Source organism: Dendropsophus ebraccatus, chromosome 2 (genome assembly GCF_027789765.1).
Source record: "Dendropsophus ebraccatus isolate aDenEbr1 chromosome 2, aDenEbr1.pat, whole genome shotgun sequence".
Lineage (NCBI taxonomy): Eukaryota > Metazoa > Chordata > Amphibia > Anura > Hylidae > Dendropsophus > Dendropsophus ebraccatus.
Genome location: NC_091455.1, coordinates 125870772 through 125888288, shown reverse-complemented (window position 1 = coordinate 125888288; position 17517 = coordinate 125870772). Strand labels below are relative to the sequence as shown.

Here is a 17517-nt window from a genome sequence, read left to right as displayed (position 1 = left end):
CTAAGTGTTTGGAAATAATATGTCATTATAGACAGGAGATAAGTCCCTTAGTAGATTCTGATTCCCCGAAAATATTCATCGGGGGTAGGTATTGTGTTCCTGATAGAAGTATCTCTCCTTCCGCTTCACATGCATGACGTAATTGAAGGTATTTATAGAATTGAGTGTGGGGTAAAACAAATTGGCTTTGTAGTTGGTCGAACCGCTTCAGCTGCCTACCATCATACAACTGTATTACTTTCCGGATCCCCGGATCCCTCCAGGCAGAAAACCCCTCCAGGAAATGCAATTCTCCCAACCATGGGGTGTCCCAAATAGAAGTGTATGGCGTATATCCTGTGATGCCATACACATCCCTAAGTTTCCACCATACCTTATGGATAAGTAGTAACATTGGCATTTGTGGGCTGAGTAATAATATTCTTTTGGCCTCCAGGGTTTCAAATAGGAAATCTGACTGCAAATGGTGTCCAATGAGCGTCTTGTTTTGGTCTCCCCCGTCGCCCACATCCCACCCCCTGAGGTGTTGTAGTTGGGCCGCCAGGAAGTACATGGCTGTATTAGGGACTGCTAGCCCCCCTTCATCCTTAGCTCTTTGTAACGTTTCTAATCTGATGCGAGGATGTTGGGAACCCCAGATCAGTGACCGGAAAAAAGCATGGATCTTGTGAAAAAGACGGGAAGGGAGCCATATCATCTTCACAAGATTTGCTCTGCCCACCACCAACAAAGGTAATTTATGCCAGATGGCCAGTTTCTGTTGGAATTTGCCCATTAGAGGTGTCATATTTAGTTTTTCATAGGCTCTAACATCCCTGGAGACAAATACTCCTAGATATTTAAAGGTATCAACACTCCTCAGCGGAATGTTTGGGTCTAGTTGCAAATTATCCACTGAGTCTATGGGCATGATGACTGATTTATCTCAGTTTACTGTTAAGCCCGAGTAGATCCCAAATTCATTTATTGTGGCCATTGCAGCAGCAAGGGAGGAGGAGTCACTGAGAGAGTATTAAATTATCAGCATATAACGCCAGTTTATCTTCTCTTGTGCCCCTCCTGAATCCAGCCACCCTAGGGTGAGAGGGCAGCAGGGACGCCAGAGGCTCTATAGCCAATGCAAATAGTAGTGGGGATATCAGGCATCCCTGCCGCGTCCCCCGATGGAGCGGAAACGTTGGAGACAGCCCCCCCGTTGATACGCAAACAAGCCACTGGGGCTGAGTATAGTAGTTGGATGGATGACAGAAACACTGGTCCGAACTGCATTCTATCCAAGATAGCCCACAAATATGCCCATTCGACGCTGTCAAATGCCTTGACAGCATCCAATGAACAAACCACCCACCGGCATCTGTAGATTAACCCCTTAGCGACCCATGACGTATCTGGTACGTCATGGTGCCGCGGGGGTGTTCAGAGCCGCGGGGGTGCCGCGGGGGTGCTCTGAATGGCGCTGATCCCGGCTGACATGTGCAGCCGGGCAGTGCCTCTATTAGCCGGCGCGGGTCCCGTTGCCGCGCCGGCTAATTAAGCCTCTAAGTGCAGCTGTCAAACCTGACAGCTGCACTTAGAGGCTTTCCTCCGTGCATCCCTGCTGTCTAGTGGGACGGATCTGCCCCCCGCGATGCGATCGCGGGGGCGAGATCCGTTCTTCTGCCCGTGCCGGGCCTCAGCGTTGGAATGACGCTGATCCCGGCTCGGCAATAGATTGCTATGGCCTGCAGCAGGCCATAGCAATCTATGACCGATCTAATGGATCTTTGCTGTGTATATACACAGCATTGATCTCTATAAGAGATCATTGCTGTGGATATACAAGTCCTCCAGGGGGACTTCTAGTTGAAGTAAAAATAAAAGTAAAAATGTTTTTTTATTAATAAAAAAATCCCTTCCCCCATTAAAAGTCCAAATCAGCCCCCTTTTCCCATTTTATAAATATAAATAAACAAACAAACAAATAAATAAACATATTTAGTATCGTCGCGCGCGTAATTGCCCGAACTATTAATCACATTTCTGATCTCGCACGGTAAACGGCGTAAGCGCAAAAAAATTCCAAAGTGCAAAATTGCGCATTTTTGGTCGCATCAAATCCAGAAAAAATGTAATAAAAAGTGATCAAAAAGTCGCATATGCGCAATCAAGGTACCGATAGAAAGAACGCATCATGGCGCAAAAAATGACACCTCACACAGACCCATAGACCAAAGGATAAAAGCGCTATAAGTCTGGGAAGGGAGCGATTTTAAGGAACATATATCTGCTAACAATGGTTTGAATTTTTTACAAGCCATCAGATAATATAAAAGTTATACATGTTACATATCGTTGTAATCGTAACAACTTGAGGAACATGCATAACCAGCCAGATTTACCATAGGGTGAACGGCGTAAATGCAAAACTCCCCGAAATCAAAACAAACTCCTTTTTTTTTTCAATTTGACAGCGCAAATGATTTTTTTCCGGTTTCGCAGCATATGTTATGGAAAAATAATGCCTGTCATTGCAAAGTACAATTGGTTTTGCAAAAAATAAGCTCTCAAATAAGTCTCTAGGTGAAAAAATGCAAGCGCTATGGACTTTTAAACATAAAGTGGAAAAAGCAAAAGTGCAAAAACGAAAATTGACTTTGACCTTAAGGGGTTAAGGTGTAGAAGTAAGGAAATGGGTCTATAGGAATCAGGAATCAAAGGGTCCTTTCCAGGTTTCGGCAAGACCACAATTATCGCCTCCTGCATAGACACCGGCAGGGCACCTGACTCCAAAGAAACCTTCCATAATTCCAGTAATTTAGGCAGTAGGGGTTTCCCAACTGATTTATACAGTTCGGCAGGGAGCCCATCTGACTCCAGGGCCTTATAATTATGTAAGGAGCCTGCTGCAGCCTCCAGCTCTTCCAGGGATAATGGTGTGTCTAAATAATCCTGTTGTTCCGATGTGAGAGTGGGTAGGGTTACCCAAAAATCTAGTTACCATAAGTATGAAAGTCTATCTTGGTACTGTAGTCCACTGATTCCATGAATATGTCTCTCTCTTGCGTCCGTATTGTGGCTGCGATGTAGGTTCAAGGCGCTGTGCTCATAAGCCTGCTGCCAGCATTCCTGTCCTTCTTCCAGAAGCAGTTACAAGGCTGAAGCCATTTTAAGGATTACAATGTTTTTATCCAAAGTAACATCACCTTTATGGTCACCTTCACACTTCTTGTATGCAGGTGCCCAAAACTGCACATATTCCATGTGTGGCCTGAAAAGTGATTTTTATAGAGGCAATATAGGTTCTTTTATGTTCTTGTCATGAGCATCCATGTTTGTTTTGATGTATGTATATATGGTTTTAATAGACTTGGTAGCAGTTGCCTGGCACGGGTTGCTAAAGTTGAGTTCACTGTCCACCAGTATCCCTAAGTAATTAAATTTTTTTTACCCAGTGTTTTACTATTTATCACATAATCGGACCTTTTGTTTCTTCGGCATAAATGTATAACATTTCCCCACATTAAACATAATTTTCTATTTACCTGCCTAAGGCTACATTCACACACTACTTTGATGGGCTATTTTTAGAACATGAAAAATAGATCCGTTAATTACGTATGTGTAAATAAGGCCATAGAAACCTATGGGACAAGAGAATGACTATCTGTGATTATTTCAAATACCAGGTTGTGTATACATATGAATATATTTTTGTATTCAGAGGGAGAGCCTTCATAAAAGGTTCCTGTATATGAAGTGTTTGAGTTTCATCTTTATGTATGGCTGCATCTTTACAGTTAGACACATCCATATTTAAGACTGAATAGTAGTGACTTTATTTTTGGGAAGAAATTATTGTAAGAAGTGTCTCTTTAAATAAAATCTATACAATCTCCACTGTTGAATATACTTCATAGTATACTAACATATTTTCATTGATACATGATGTTTTTTTTTTTTTTTACTACAGCTGAGTTGGGCGATTACAATCCTTCAGTTCATCTTCCAGGACACCTGTCAAATAAACAATTTATGCCTGGCCAAGACAATGATTTTATAAGTAAAGTGGAATCCCTCCACAGCCAACACAGGTAAATCTTAACCCCTTCAAGACAGAGCCCTTTGATGCACAAAAGTCCAGGTCAAGTTAATGCAATGTTCCTCCCCTCCCTCTAAGAGCCATAGTGCTTTTATTTTTCCACCTATAGGGCTGGTTAGGGTGTCATTTTTTGCACCATAATCTCTAGTATTAATTAATATCATATTGGAGTAACAGAAAAATTTTGATTCGTTTTTATTATTTTTTTATGATATATAATATAAAAAAACAGCAATCTCGATGTGTTTTTTTTCCCCCTCTGTTTACACCGTTCACCATGCGGGAACAATAATGTAATATCTTCATAGATCGGACAATTCTGCATGCTACCATATATAATATGTTTATTTATTTATATTTTTTTATTGTTATAATGGGCAAGGGGGTATATGCGGTATATTAAACTTTTATTGGGAGGGGGGTTCATAAGGTTTTTTTTATACTTTAAAAAACTTTTTTACTACACTTTTTTTTCCACTTGTTTTCACTGTATATTATGCAATCATTAGATTGCATATACTGATCTATGCTATGCCATAGCATAGCATAGATCAGTGTTATCTGCGATCTATGTATAGAGTCTGCCTGAGAGCAGACTCTATGCACAGATCACCAAACCGACAGGATGGAGGTAAGAGGTTTACCCACTCCCTTTGGTTAACGCGATCTGTCACTGAGTACCTTAAACGCTGCCATCACTATAGATCATAGATCGCAGCTGCCTCTCTTTACCTCAGGCCCTGGACACACAGATGTGTGCGGGACCACTCTCACTGCAGCGGTCCCTCACACATCAGTAACCCCATGAAGTCAGGAATGTATATATACATTCCTACTGCACGGGGTATGTGCAGTAGGAATGTATATATACAGATTGCTGACGGGAAGGGGTTAATTCACAAAATTCTTATGGGAAAAGGTTCACAACTTTCTTGTTTTTGAAATTTTGTAAACATCTCTCATAGTTTTTTGTAGAGTTTGAATAGTTTTGCTGTGTGTGTGTATATATATATATATATATATATATATATATATATATATATATATAAAAAGGTTTTATTATAGAAGAATTTAATGGCCCATTTGCATGGTCCAGTGTGTGCCACCTTCATTTACTCAAACTATCATGTTTTTGTGGTGGGCACAATAGTGAGCAAATAGCTGTAAGGTGACATTGTTCTCTGTGACCCTTGTGTGAGAATAGTACTGCATTTAGAGCTATTCAGTACCATCACTAATGACTAGAGCATAGGAATCTGAATGATTTACAGCCTACTTCTAGAAACTGCACCAATCTTGTCCCAGGTTTTGGTTTCAGTTCCATTGAAGTGAATAAAGCTGAATTGCAGCACCACAGGCAACCTGAGGACTGGAGTGGTGCTGTTTTTGCAAGAAATTAGTTGTGTTTTTTTTTCTAATGCTGAATAATCTCCTCATTCTATGGTAATTTAACTCCAGCCAAAATATAATTTTTGATATGTTATTACATAGGCAAAGTTAGACAAAATCCTAATATACACCAATTATGGAAAATGCACATATAGTGCTGTTTGCTTCAATGTAGTAGATCAGATAGGCTTCATTTTTTTCAAAAAAAGTTACATCACAAATCCTGTGTACTGTAAATACCTAATGGGTTCAGCAGGGGGCGCTGTATAGTGTAGAAATTACATGTAAAAATAAGAGGGAGCAGGGGATGGCGGCATATCAAAGGCATTTATGGCTGAAGTTGTGCTGGAGGGACATGGGGGACGTTTGGTGATGCTTCTGGGCAGGAGGGGTTAATGCAGGCCCAGAGTCCCCTGTCAGGAGATCTGTCAGTTAGGGGAGTCTGATCTAGAGGAGCCCTGGCAGCAAGGTAGTCACCCGGAAGGAGACCCCCATGCCGGTAACTGCAGGAGGTGGATTGGTACAGGCAGCCCTGCAAGTTTGTGCGATCGCATAATAAAGGAGCCGGGCGGTCCAGGAGCTGCTGCAGGAGGTGCCGCTAGCACGGAGAACGTACCATGCTAGCGGCGCCTCCTGTCGCAGCTCCTGGACCGCCTAGCTCCCTGCCCAGCAGCATCACCAAATGTCCCTCATGTCCCTCCAGCACCTCTCCAGACATAAATGCCTTTGATATGCCGCTCTCCCCTCTACATGTAATTTCTACACTATACAGCGCTCCCTGCTGGACACATTAGGTATTTACAGTACACAGGATTCGGGACGCCACTTTTTTTCGAGAAAATTAAGCCTATCTGATGTACTACATTAAGGCAAATAACACTATAAGTGCATTTCCCATAATTAGTGTATATTAGGATCTTGTCTAACTTTGCCTATGTAATAACATAACAATTATATTTTGGCCGAAGGTTTCCTTTGAATTGATTGGACATAACTTGGAAAGACACACTCCTGTCTACATAAAGGCTCACAGCTGACAGTGTATAACAGAGCACAGACCAAGCTATGAGGAGGAAAGAACTGCCTGTAAAGCTCACAGCACAGTGACCTCCATAAACTGTAAATGGATGAAGTAAGGAACAATGACTCTTTCTATAGTTTGACGCCCCACGAAACGGAACCGTGACTTTTTCAATAAATAAAAAATGTCTAACATTGTTTTTACATTATTAAGTGCACAATAGTGGGGGTAAATAGATTTTTTTAATGTAATTTTAACACAAGGACTGTAAATGAAATAAGTAAAAGGCTCTGTAGACTTTCTGAATTCATTGTACAATAGTTATAGCTCCTCTTTAAATGTAATCTTCTCCAGGATCCAGGATAGACATATTTGTTAGATTCTCTAAGGCTGGGTTCACACTACGTTTTTGCTATGCGTTTTTGCAATGCGTTTTTTGCAAAAAAACGGATGCAATGGTGTTCATCTGTTTTTCCAATGACTTTCATTATAAAAAAAAAAAATGATCAAAACGGATCCTTTTTTTTACAAACAAAAAACATGGTCCATTTGCATCCATTTTTTTTCTAAAAACGTGAAAAAAACTGATTGCAAAAACGTAGTGTGAACCCAGCCCAACGCAAAACAAACCTGCCTTCTTTGGTATTCTTGCTTAGCCGAAAATTATGTGGCTGCATCCATGGCTCTTTTGTGCGCAGTTAATGAAATAACACAACCCTCCTTTCTTTTTCTTAGTGGCCTCGGACAAACAGAAGCTGAATCCTGTTACATTAATATTGCCAGAACACTTGAATTCTATGGCGTTGAAATGCACAGTGGTAGAGTATGTTTGAAACCTATGTGTATATGTATATATTTATATATATATGTATATATTATGACCAATAAATTCACGACCTGTAGGAAAATAGAAAAAAACAAACTGAACATATAGATAATTTTTTGTTAGATCTGTTAGCAGATTACTCACTGCCAAAGGACTGCCAAAGATATCTAAGTGCAGCTTTCAGCTATCTTGAGAAGTGCCGTAGTGAATAAAAGAAGGTGCAGTTAAACATGCATGCTGCTACTATTGTACGTTCTCTCAAGGGGACAAAAGACCCCTATGATTGGTATGCAGTTGCATTGCAGGAGCCAGTAATGGCAACGCTTGATTGCAACCCGCTCAATGTCATGATTACCAAGTCTGGTGATTTTATGGAGAAAGCCCATGGCCTAAACCAGCTGCAAAAAGCTTATCCTTGTAAATATATCCCTATGTTCAGAGCAGCAGAGCAGTGTTGTTGACCAAATTAGGGAACCTGATAGGCCTGTTGGAAAATATGAGTATAGAGGGCACATTTAAAGCTTTGGGTATGGGTGGTGAGTCTGGTGAAAATACCCGACCTGGCCAATGGATTGCCTGCTCAAACAAAGAGTGACAGGAGCTTTGTCCCACCCCAGTCACTGACTGAGTGGGCAATCCATCAGATGAGTTGTGATGTTACTAGAGGTCCTGAAGCCCAGTGGGAGTACCAGAGCTGTAAAGGCAGCGCTGCAATGGCACATGGACAGGTAAGTAGCGCTTGTTTATTATGGTCTTCCCTGCCCCTGCCTCCTTTAAAAGTTTCAATTTCGACAGACTTTTCTTTCTTTTTTTTATTTCTTTTTTTATTTATTTTTTATTTATCCCTTTTAAGCATACCTAATTTAATCTTCATAGAAATAAATTCTGCATTAATTTAATAAATGTTTATAACAATTCATAAATGTTTATATTAGAATGAAGATAACATGTAAGATTTACTGTAAAGCACATTGCGTAAAAACAAAACCTCTAACATTTCACTTCACAACTAATTTTTTTTTCACAATTACACAGTATATTTTATGGCAAAGTCATTGCAGAGGACAATTGGTTCTGCAAAATACAAGCATGTCATAAATAATGAGCATGTTTGTTATTTGTGCGGTCGTAGTTAATTACAGCTGTTCTATACTGTGCGTGCACTGCTGGCCAATTACCCATTGACTTCAACGGAGTGCATTATTATATGAAAAATGAAAAAATGGATGTGTTTTTACCTCAAAATTACGGTCATATTTTACCTTATTTTGCGGTGTTTGGATATGGCGTAAAAAGCAAAGAGGACAATTTTTATTAAGGTATTGTATTGCCCCCCAAAACTTATACAAATCACCAATATACACTTATTACGGGGAATGCACATAAAGTGCTTTTTCCCTGCACTTAATACTGCATCAAGGCTTCACTTCCTGGATAAAATGGTGATGTCACGACCCGACTCCCAGAGCTGTGTGGGCTGTGGCTGCTGGAGAGGATGATGGCAGGGGGACACTGAGGGACACAGGGCACTGGAGGGACACAGAGCATCCCCCTGCCATCATCCTTTCCAGCAGCCACAGCCTGCACAGCTCAGGGAGTCGGGTCGTGACATCACCATTTTATCCAGGAAGTGAAGCCTTAATGCAGTAGTAAGTGCATGGGAAAAAAACATTTTATGTGCATTTCCCATAATAAGTGTATATTGAGGATTTGCATAACTTTTGGGGGGAAAACAATACTTTAATAAAAGGTTTCACCAAACTTCTCCTTTAAACAACAGCGGAACGACCGCGGTTTGTGAAACGTGTCAATATAGCCTTGAAGGTAAGAATTGAACTTCCAACCTATTGTCTGCTAGAATCCTGCTCCCACACTCACGAGGGGCAGTACCCTGAAACAGCTGTCTCTGGATGGATGCCTGGCTTTGGTAAACCCTTGTCATGTCGCAATACTTACAACTGAGTGGGACTTGTATTACGGTGGTTTGGTGATCTCCACACTGGGAGACACACCTTGGCAACAGGTTTTTCTTCCCTGGAGGGATATCTGGCTATTCCAGTGTTGAGACTCGCAACTAATGCTTTTATTTTATTTGTATAGCGCACACAGATTCTGCAGCATTTAACATAATTTTTCCAATTATTGTTCCCTGTCCCCATTAGGGCTCACAATCTAAACCCAGAACCCCAGCACTGCAAGGCTACAGTGCTAACCACTGAGCCACCGTGCTGCTGAGGCTCTACGGACCCCTTTTTTTTCCTATTGTGTGCTATGCCAGTTTACTAATCATTAAAGTTTACGAACCATATCGTTTTCAGTGATAACATAAAGGTATTTTATGAGGGGGCAATCACAGAGGGGAGCTTTGTGTATTTGGATTTATACAGCGACCACTAAACTCAACAAAAGTGATCTAAATCTGTACTTAAGGTTCTCCTCTTAGAGTCATCAGCAGGTAAAATTTTTCATATGAATGTTAGTTATTGCTAGGAAATCACTCTGTGGAGTGTTCCCGTAAAAGTAATATTATTAGTATTATGTTTTATTACTCAGCTTACATTAAAACCTGCATTGAAATGAAATGGTGTTATTTAGAGCAGTCTACTGTACATAGAATTGTTAGTTTTCTGAGGCTTTAAAAAGCTTTCAGGAAACAAGAGATGATCTTTCATACAGGAATCAATTTATGTTGATCCGCTTAGAAGTATATAAAAGACAGTACTTATGCATTTTACAACTCAAAAGATAAAACAAAGCAAGATTCTTAAGTCTACATAATATGACTAAATTATACAGATACTATAGAAGATGTTTCAAAAAGGATGATTCAAAAGTAAAGACCTGTAGTTAAAGGGAATCTGTCAGCACCTGGGCCTAACCCAAGGTGCTGACAGTGTGCTTTAGCTGGCAGTCCCCTTGTCAGCATGGTACCTTTTGATAATTTATCCGAGTAGTGGATTATGTGCAACCTCAGGTCTTCTACTGTAATGAAGGTTCAAATAGCACTGCTCACCCCTCCTTCCTCCTCCCTCTTCTTCATGAATAACAATGCCCGGCCTCCTGCTCACTCATGCTGTCAGCCCATATCTGCCAACAGAGGACTGATCTGCAATCGGATAGTTGAACAACCTAACCTATGTTGGAGCTGTGGTCTTGGGTAAATCGCCTATCTAGAGACCTGCAGCAGGTTTTGCTTTGGTTCGAGTCCCCGGATGGAAATGAAATATAGTTATTTATTTTTAATTTTTTCTCATTACTGTATCATTATTGTCCAAATTAGTTTTAACATTTTTATTTTTTAATATAATGATGAGAAAAATTTAAATTATTTAGTTATTTTTTTCCTCATTAGTTTTAAAATAATTTTTTAATACAATGATGAGAAAAGAGAAAAAATTAATATATAGTTATTTATTTATTTTTCTCATCATTGTATAAAAAAATGACTATTTTAAAACTAATTTGGACCCTATTGGGAATTCTTTTCACTTTTAAAAATTATCCAATAGTGAGAAAAATAAATAACACTGAAACAAAAGCAAAAATTTGTTGCTGGTCTCTAGACAGTTGACTTAACCCTAGAGCACAGCTCCAACACAGGTAAGGTGGTTTAACTATATTTTATTGCAGATTGAAGAGAGAGGAGGAAGTAGTGGTGAAACATGCCAGAGTGCAGTATAAACGCTGAGCCACAACTCCTCTTTGACTCTTCATTACAGTAGGAGACCTGAGACTGCATATAATCCACTCCACTGACAAATTAACAATAGGTACCATGCTCACAAGGGGACTTCCAGCTACAGCACACTGTCAGCACCTCAGGTAGGGCCCTGGTACTGACAGTATCATCAATAGTAAATAACCAACAACTAAAAATCAAAGCAAAACTGGCTTAGTGCCAATATGAACCAGTCACAGCACAGCTTTTATTTTCAAGAGCCAAAATTGAAAATGTGCTTACATAGTGTGACAAAAGATGACAACATTGAAGCAAGAAGAAGCTTTTTGCATGTTGGAATTAGTTAGCTCTGCTGTGACAGTTTAGAGGAACTTTCAGATTTACAAATTTGCTAAATATGCCCTGCATAGAAACTGTGTTGCACGTTGATGAAGCATATCAAAACCACTGGTTATTTGTTATGGGTAAAGTCCAGGCCAGATACAATGAATAGGATTCGAGCCATGTACTGTATGAGCATAGTTCTAGAAAATCAAACAGGCTAACTAATTTGGAAAATCCAGGTGTCACAAACCATGGCATGGAGTATTTTATGAAACATTTTTGTTGTAAGCCGGACAGATGACATCATCAGTAGCTGAAACGACACATTGAAATGCCATAACTTTTTTATTGGCTTGTTGGCCTAATTATAAAAGTATGAATTTACTGATAGAAGGGTGGTCAGAGATGGGGCTACCCTTCACCTCAATGGGAAGGGCAATTGCTACAAATTTGAGACACAGAAAAACAATGGGGGAAATTTATCAAAGTGGAGTAAAGTAGAATTGGCTTAGTTGCCCCTAGCAACCAATCAGATTCCACTTTTCATTCCTCACAGGTTCTTTGAAAAGTGAAATCTGATTGGTTGCCAGGGACAACTAAGCCAATTCTGCTTTAACCCCTTAACGACATCGGGCGTAAATTTACGCCCTGATGCCGGTAAGGGAGTTCAGAGCGGGGCCGCGCGGCGGCCCCGCTCTGAACCGCGCCGGTCCCGGGTGCCGCGTGTAGCCCGGGACCGTAGGTATTAGCGGGCACGGTCCGATCGCCGTGCCCGCTAATACAGTAATCGGATGCAGCTGTCAAACATGACAGCTGCATCCGATTACCGGACGCAGCGTCATCCCTGGTGTCTAGTGGGGCGATCGCTCCTCCGGGATGTTATCCCGGAGGAGCGATCTCCGTAAATGAAGCCGGCCGGGGACCGCTCCAAGATGGCGCCGTCCCCGGCTCGGCACTCGTTTACTTCCGGCTGCTGCAGCCGGAAGTAAACGAGTGCCTATCTCATGGATCTCTGCAGCATATCTATGCTGCAGAGATCTCTATGAGAGATCAGATCACTTATACTAGAAGTCCCCCTGGGGGGCTTCTAGTATAAGTGTAAAAGTTTAAAAAAAAATGTCATTATTAGTAAAAAGCCCCCTCCCCTAATAAAAGTCTGAATCACCCCCCTTTTCCCAGGTTATAAATAAAAGTAAATAAATAAATAAATAAATAAACATGTTTGCTATCGCCGTGTGCGTAATCGCCCGAACTATTAATTAATCACATTCCTGATCTCGCATGGTAAATGGCGTCAGCGCAAAAAAATCCCAAAGTGCAAAATTGCGCATTTTTGGTCGCATCAAATCCAGAAAAATTGTAATAAAAAGCGATCAAAAAGTCGTATATGCGCAATCAAGGTACCGATAGAAAGAACATGTCATGGCGCAAAAAATGACACCTGACACAGCCCCATAGACCAAAGGATAAAAGTGCTATAAGCATGGGAATGGAGCGATTTTAAGTGACGTATATTTGTTGACAATGGTTTAAATTTTTTACAGGCCATCCGATACAATATAAGTTATACATGTTACATATCGTTTTAATCGTAACGACTTGAGGAACATATATAACAAGTCAGTTTTACCCCAGGGCGAATGGCGTAAAAACACATTTCCCCCAAATAAACAAAATGCGGGTTTTTTTTTCAATTTCACCACACTTTGAATTTTTTTCTGGTTTCGCAGTGTACTTTATGCAAAAATTCAGCCTGTCATTGCAAAGTACAATTAGTGACGCAAAAAATAAGGGCTCATGTGGGTCTCTAGGTGGAAAAATGCAAGTTCTATGGCCTTTTATGCACAAGGAGGAAAAACCGAAAACGCAAAAATCGAAATTTGCTCTGTCCTTAAAGGGTTAAACCAGTTTAATAAATCTCCCCCCATGTGTCCTTATAGAGCAGAAGAGGGACTCGCCTTTTCTAAAGCAAACATGCTACGATTTGTGCAATTTGCAGGTGTAAAGTCTATGGTCACTTAGCTATGGGATCTGAATGACCTGAGACAACGTATTACAGAAACAGTGGAGTCCTGTGAATCTTTTTCTTTCTTTTCTTTCTTTTCTTTCTTTTCTTTCTTTCTTTCTTTCTTTCTTTCTTTCTTTCCTTCTTTCTTTCTTTGTTTTTTTTTTATTTCTCAGTTATACAGGGTGTAATGTACACAATTCACAATATTAATGCTAAAGGACCAATTTGTAGACAGTTGTCTGCATAAAAAGACACCATGGTTAATCCAATCTGTTGTCGTTTTTTGTTTTTGGATGACTTAATCTTTACTTTTTTTTAATGGGAATATACAGTTAAAGGGATTGGCAACTTTATAGTAAAAGAGTTCAGTGTACAGTATTAGTAGCTGTACTTACTGACAGCAGTTCCCGGTGTACCCCATAGGACTAAAATCGGATTCTCCTCCTCCAGGCTGGGCTGCCCTGTTATGTGGTGATTCTGTTCTTAAGATGGCTAACATGGAGATGTGACCATGCCGTATACGCCGTAAATAGCAACTAACGTCTTAGTATGTAATGTGTGGTGACATTCCTAAAAAGCGCACGCGCATAATGTTCACTTAGTAAATGATGGAATTACTTTGATTGGTGATTGATAATAATTATTTATGGTGTTCTACATTTGGAGGATATATTTATGTAGGTTATCTTTAACTATGAAACACACGCATGCGCAGTGTTTTTTTCATATGCACGGTTGCCATCTGTGATGAAGAATATGGTCACTACGCATGCGTGCAAGTACAGATTGCTGTATATATATTTATTTGGCCACTTCATATATTGACGTAGTGTAAGGGCATGCGTATGATGACTGCTTCAATTGGGTGTGGATACATCCATTTAATCTGTGCACAGGGTATTTATGCAGTCTATACGGTCTTCTGCTTATATGTAACAGGTACACATGCGCAGAGAGTATATGAGGGGTGCTGAATAGGGATGAATAGAGGGTTACATCCGGAGGGACGCATGCGCATAATGTAGCGTGATGTATCGCGCCATTTTTTTATACTGGCTAATACTGTAGCTTAATACTGACACATGCGCAATAGGGTTTTAAGCACGCCACGAGCGCCATTTTGACTATGCGCGGACCTGCAGACATATGTATCGGGACTCTCCTCCACTTGTAAGCTACTTTAATATCTCTACAAGTGTATAATATTATGACTTATTGTGTTGGGTATATAAGCAACCCCAGACAACCAAAGTGTACCCCTGACAAAGTTCCGGGTTTGGGACGTAAAACGTAGGGTTTTTTGCACCCCACTCAGCCGACCACACTCTACCTGGTGATTATACTGTTTTGTGTGCTTCAGTTCAGTTAGTTACTTATATCTACTTTTTCACGATTGTATGTTGTATACTGTTGGTTTCATTCACTTGCACTTTGGCATACTGTGATTTCATCTACCTTGTAGGTCTTATACTATTACTACAGTATTTATGTGGTAAAGTGTGTGTATATTTACAGTGAGCTGAGTGGGGGGGGTGGTAGGGGTCCCATGTATTGCTAATGAGTCCCTACTGAATATATTTGTTTTTTTAAGTGTTTTTAACTTTTTGGGGTTTGTTTGTATTTTTTCAATAATAAAGATTACATTTATATATTTCTAAATTTATTGTTGTGTGCCTAATAGTTTATGACATATATCTCTTTCCTTTGTATGGAATTGTTGCTTGTTTAGTATGTCACACTATGAGCACCATTGATTTGCCTATGCATTACCATTTCCTTGTTATACACCTATTGTAACTATTATTATCGTATTATTGTGACTATTACCTATTGTATTTTTTGCCTACGGGGCTGTATGGGGCATCATTTTTTGCACTATAATCTCTAGTTTTTTTTTTAGTACCATATTTGTGTAGATTGGACATATTGATAACTTTTTATTTTTTTATATAAAATGTAATAAAAAAACAGCAATCCTGTTGTTTTATAGTGCTTTGTTTACGCTGTTCCCCGTGCGCGAATAATTCTGTTTTATTTTACTACCTCGGACAACTACGCATGCTACAGTATACAATATGTTTGTTTTAATATGTTTTATTTTTAAAATGGGAAAGGAGGGTGATTTTAAACTTTTAGTGGTGGAGGGGCTATGGCATGTTTTTTAAAACTTTTTTACATTTTTTATTTTACACTTTTTATTTTTTACATTTGATTACTAACACTGACCATTGCTATGCCATAGCATAGTATTGATCAGTGTTATCTGCAATCAATGCATAGAGCCTGCCTGTCGCAGACTCTATGCATGGATCGCTGAGCTGACTGCCAGGAGGAAGGTAAGAGACCTCCAGCAGTCAGTTACAACGATTGGAACCCGCACATTACACTGCGGGGGTCCCAATCGGACAGTGACAGGAGTGCAGCCCCTGTCACTGTCTTTTAAATGCTGCGATTGTGGCACACAGTCATTAACAGTGAGGACCAGTATGTCATGGGTCCTTAAGTGACAGGCTCCTATGACATACCGATACTGCATGTGTCCTTAAGCGGTTAAGCTTTTTTTTGCTTCTCGGACAACCCCTTTAATTAGTAAATAAAATACATTTCTATTAGTACTGTAATGCCTTTTTGGACTGCTATATTGATGCACATACAAAACTGTATGTTGCTGTTCTGAGGAAAACATATTACATGGTTTTCCTCTATACGGGTGCACACTAAGGATCACCTGCCTTAGATTCTGCAGCTCGCCCCTGCTCGCGGCCTTGCACATCTCTGCCTGTTCCATATTCTATGCATATGCATATGCAGATTCCGCCGTCCACCCAAAGAATGAACCTGTTCATTCTTTGGGCGAACCACAGAATCTTCCTGACCATAGAATGGAGTCCATGGGAACGGTGGAGATGCGGGGATGAGCTGCAGAATCTGCAGTGAGTTATCTGCCCAGATTCCTTAGTGTGCAAATACCCTAACACCATCTGAGAAAAGGTTTTTTTTTTTTTTTTTTTAGTCTTATCCGTTATTTGCAAAAATTTTACTTTTATAGCTTTGTTGCTTTATAGCCAAGTAGCACAGACCATGCTAGTCTGCTCATTTAGCTATAAACCAGTCTAGCCTATGCTTAAGGGGAAAACATTTAAAATGTGTTTACCACATAGAATTTAAGGGAATGAGAATTTCAAGGGAATGGGAACAGATTTGTTGTGAGTCTGTAAATATGAACTTGCATTTTACTATTTATGTGAGCATTTATTAACTTGATATACTGACTTTTTGTTTCCAGGATCTTCATAACTTGGAGCTACTAATTGGAATAGCTTCTGGTGGTATAGCTGTGTATCGAAAACAGATTTGTACCAGTTTCTATCCATGGTAACTATGTAAATAAGTAGTTTTTTTATTTATTAATCAGTTTTATTTACATGTCACTTTCGTTTGTAAAAACTTTTGACATAATCGGTCTGGATTTAAGTGCTCAGACCAGTACTGTTCAGGAGAATGAGCCAGGAGAAGACTGCACTAGGCGCTGTCTTCTCCTGGCTCTGTGTTACATGATCAGTCGGGCTCCATCTAAATTGTCTATGTAAGTCTGTAAAGCCTGACTGATATCACGTGACAGGGAGCTCGGAGAGGACCACACTTAGGGCGGTCTTCTCCTGGCTCATTATTCCGATCGGTACGAGTCTGAAGACTCGACCCAGACCGATCAAAACTTTTGACAAGTCTCTGACCTGTCAAAAGTTTTTACAAACCACAGTGACACTTTAGGGAAGTCTGCTTTTTTTTTTTTTTTTTTTTTTTTTTTTTTTTTTTTTTTTATATGAATTTCATATTGTACTTTCCAGTAACTTAAATGTTAAATGCCAGGACACTCACCCATATGGAGATAGAGCAATCTTCCTCAAAAAATCATTAGTTCTTAATATAAACTAAAGTGACCAGTGAGTTTACAGTGTTGGAATTGGGTGATATTAGCAATATTCTGGGATTAGCATCAATGGCTGTGTTGTTTTTGATGACTAGATGACATACATGAAATACAATGTACATACCTGTATAGCATTTAATAGCATATAACTTAAATATTAATATATTATGCAGTGATATGTGCCTATTTTGCAGTATAAGGTTATATTCACACACCATAAAGACGGCCATTTTTATTTAATGCGGATCATTTCATTGCAAA

The 17517-nt window shown here is 39.8% G+C and overlaps 1 protein-coding gene across 7 annotated transcripts in view; it reads left to right on the top strand.

The window, feature by feature from the left end:
• Positions 1-17517, top strand: part of PTPN3 (protein tyrosine phosphatase non-receptor type 3) — a 178505-nt gene that overhangs the window by 99219 nt on the left and 61769 nt on the right. For 6 of the 7 annotated variants that reach the window (XM_069958242.1, XM_069958243.1, XM_069958244.1 and 3 more), the window contains 3 exons: positions 3950-4070; positions 7224-7311; positions 16612-16700. In XM_069958242.1, the coding sequence (XP_069814343.1) occupies positions 3950-4070; positions 7224-7311; positions 16612-16700 (298 nt within the window). Of the gene's footprint in view, positions 1-3949; positions 4071-7223; positions 7312-16611; positions 16701-17517 lie in introns of those variants that run through there. The other variant, XM_069958246.1, reaches the window with a different exon arrangement.